The sequence below is a fragment of the Coffea arabica genome, chromosome 9c (genome assembly GCF_036785885.1).
Source record: "Coffea arabica cultivar ET-39 chromosome 9c, Coffea Arabica ET-39 HiFi, whole genome shotgun sequence".
NCBI classification, from domain to species: domain Eukaryota; kingdom Viridiplantae; phylum Streptophyta; class Magnoliopsida; order Gentianales; family Rubiaceae; genus Coffea; species Coffea arabica.
The window spans coordinates 34,718,984-34,722,358 of record NC_092326.1 but is presented as its reverse complement, the minus strand read 5'-3'; the positions used below and the strand labels follow the sequence as shown (position 1 = coordinate 34,722,358).

Genomic DNA, 3,375 nt, shown 5'->3' with positions numbered 1-3,375 from the left:
CTACACTAACACTATAACATCTAAACAAATCATCAAAAGCATCCACCTTGCTATTTCTCTGACATAATCCTCCCTTATCAGAATTATTATCCTCATTGGTCTTGGAATTCATCAATCGATGAAGCTCCTTCCATTTCTCATCATTTTTCATAGCGTTCTTCAAACTTGCTCCAAAATATTTTGGCATGTGGGATACCCGGGGAGCAGGCATGGCCATCATCATGTTGCTACCATAGACAACCCTTCCATCGAATTCAATCATGCTTTTAACGTAAAAATCTCTAGCCTTGGCTAGAAATCTCTTTGGTGCGGCAATGTATCGCCTTAGCTTACTTTGCCTACCCTCTTTGCTTCTCATCTAGCTTAGTATTTTCTTGTAGGAACTTAAAGAGCAAGAGAAAGAAGTTTTTGGTACGGTGTGGGGAGGGAGGTAAAATAGTTTATATAGATTGATTTCATTGTTTTGACTATTGACACGTTTGGTTGGATTGAAAGAGAATTCACAAATGCTTGTTTGGAATTATCAGAAGTGAAGAAGATACGTTGAAGAATATAGAAACATACGGGAAATGGAATTTTTCGGGTCATAGTTGCTGATTGGCTGTTTTTGGCTTTGCAAAGTTTATTTTAGTCTTCGTGTTGTCATACAACAATTAAAAGCTTTCGTACAGTGAATATGTTTTTCACATTTATTATAATCTAATTAACAATCAAGAATTTAAAGTTCTATCCTAGGAGAATTGGGTTCTCAGATTCTTTCTTCTCATTTTCAACTGAAAAATAAATAACGAATGAATTCTTTATGTCTTATGTGATTTTTTAGGTAGTTATTTTCCCCGGTTTGTTTGAATTAATATTATGATGAACGAAAGAAATTCTTTTGCCTCAAAGAGATTTCTCTCATATTTTGGGGTTATGACCAAAAGAGCCAAAAAAATGGATATAGTCCGGAATATTTTGTACAACTCTAGAATTACTGGGAGACAACAAAAACAAAAGACTATAAAATACTAGTAAAATATAGTTGGCTGCCAAAAGCTGCATTTGACTATTGCTTTCTCTACTTTCATGCCCATTCTTTACCATTAGACCTTTCTCTTCTCGGAAAATGATGATATCAAAGTTCTTTGAATGATGCCCAGCTTTGGCATTTTCCTACTCCATACTTGGATCTTTTACACTTGACGTAATTAATGGAGGATTCATAATAATCATCTAGTTATATTCTTATCAAAAAACAAATTTTTAATTGTAATCCATTATCATGTGACTGGCATCAGTGATACATGATGAGATAATTGTAACTGAACCAATAAGATTTACACCTTCAATGTCTTGTGGTGACAATTGGTTTGTGCCTTGCACTTTCAATTCTCATAACTTAGAAGCTAGCTAAACTTCAATACCGTTTTCTGTTTAACCAAGTTGGTAATTAATTAAACTCGATCCTTCGTTTTGAATTGTATAATCGAACAATAATTGATAAACATTAATGAGTTAGGTCATTGCATAAAGTATTTTTGGAATTAATTAATATACTGCTCAAGAAAGCAACTTAAAAGCATTTGTAAAAATTGCATGCAGATAGAAAATTTCAAGCAGAAACCTATAAAAAAAAATTGCACATCTGGGAACTGAAATCAGGTGAATTTCCTAGTAGAATAACCCAAAACTAAGAAATTAAGTTTCAACCTAGATAGTTGTAAAAGCTATTGTGTCAATACCCAAAATTTGTTTATGATTTAATTGTAGAACAATATCTCATTTATTACACGTTCTTTATTTTTAAAGCAATACTTTTCAGCTGGTAGGTATATAGTTTAGATAAATCTTTCCTAGAATGATAATATATACACTAGCAGATTTAAATGAAAGTCACGTGTACAAAATTTGTAGTTTAAATTTAAATTTAGATGATGTGTCATTCATCTAACTTCCCAAATGTATACATTGTCAGTATAGGAAATATTAATTGGTGGGGTTAAATCCACACCCCTCTAGTCTAAACGCGAAGAACCTATTCCTCACCTATCCCAGGTGTGTTCTTCCCAAACAACAAGCATTAGATGCAATTAGGAACATCCAGTTCCCTATTTCCCCCATTTACATACGGGTTGCTCAAGAAACACACGAGGATGGTTCTCCTCATCTACATTGTCTGATTCAATTCGAAAGTAAATTTCGCACTGAATCTGCGAGGTTCTTCGATATCAAATCTCCCATTTCAAATTCGATGTTCCATTCGAATGTTCAAGGTGCCAGAAATTCATCAGCAGTTAGGGATTACATATCCAAATACGGTGATTTTGTCGAATGGGGAGAGTTCCAACCAGATGGCCGGAGCAGATTCTCATCTGACAAAACAGATGAGGTATATGCCGTTGCGCTTGCCGGGCAAGATAAGGGCATGGCCCTCAATATCATCAAGAGGGGCGATTCTAGATCGTTCATTATTCATTACGACAAGCTGTCCAGCAATCTGGTTAGAATATTCCAGAAGCCGCCAGAACCATACGTGGCTCGTTTCAAACAGTTTGAACGCGTTCCTTCGTTCTTGACCCATTGGGCCGATACAAATGTTACTGGGCCTGGTAACAGACCACACAGGCCCATGTCCATAATAATAGAAGGCCCAAGTCGAACTGGTAAAACATGCTGGGCAAGAAGTCTCAATTCTCAGGCCCACAATTACTATGCAGGCCATATTGATCTGGCCCATCACTCTGATGATGCATGGTACAACGTCATAGATGACGTAAACCCTCAATTTCTCAAACACTGGAAAGAATTTCTGGGTGCACAACGAGATTGGTCGTCCAATTGCAAATATGCCAAACCCAGAAAAATTAAAGGGGGAATTCCAACAATTGTGCTCTGCAATCCTGGTCTCAATTCTTCATATGACATCTACTTAAGTGCACCAGACCGTCAGGATCTTCTCAACTGGACTAAGCAGAATGCGCATTTTTCTTCCTGCAACAACCTCTCTTTGCACTCACAAACCAAGAGCAGGCACCAATTGTCCAAGAAGTCGAAGAATTGGACAGCAACAATTGAGTTCCCGTTGAGCTGCACACTCAGCATTTCTTGATCAGATGGGTCGTTCAAATGTTAACTGGGCCAGTTAATTCCAATCAATGCTGCATTGAATCCCTATGTATTACATACGTATGCATACTCGTATGCTGTCTAGTACTCTACGTTACATTTATACGTATATCCCTGTGCGTGTGGGGTCCACTTCATCCTCCATGGAAGGGGTTTCATTGGATCAGGGGGTTCAGTCCGCTTCTTCTACCGAAGAAGGTCGGCTGCTCCCGGTGGAGCTGGCATCATCCGCGGCCTCATCTAAATCCGACAGGGTTCTCTTGAGCT

The 3,375-nt window shown here is 37.7% G+C and overlaps 1 protein-coding gene across 1 annotated transcript; it reads left to right on the top strand.

Moving 5' to 3' along the window:
* The first annotated feature begins 2,233 nt into the window (after nucleotides 1–2,233).
* Nucleotides 2,234–3,091, top strand: LOC113708225 (uncharacterized). Its single transcript, XM_027230687.2, has one exon. The coding sequence runs from the start codon at nucleotides 2,234–2,236 to the stop codon at nucleotides 3,089–3,091; it is 858 nt and encodes a 285-aa protein (XP_027086488.1).
* The last annotated feature ends 284 nt before the right edge of the window (nucleotides 3,092–3,375 follow it).

Coding starts and splice junctions, on each gene's coding strand:
- LOC113708225 (XM_027230687.2), top strand. CDS start 2,234: ATGTTCCATTCGAATGTTCAAGGTGCCAGAAATTCATCAGCAGTTAGG.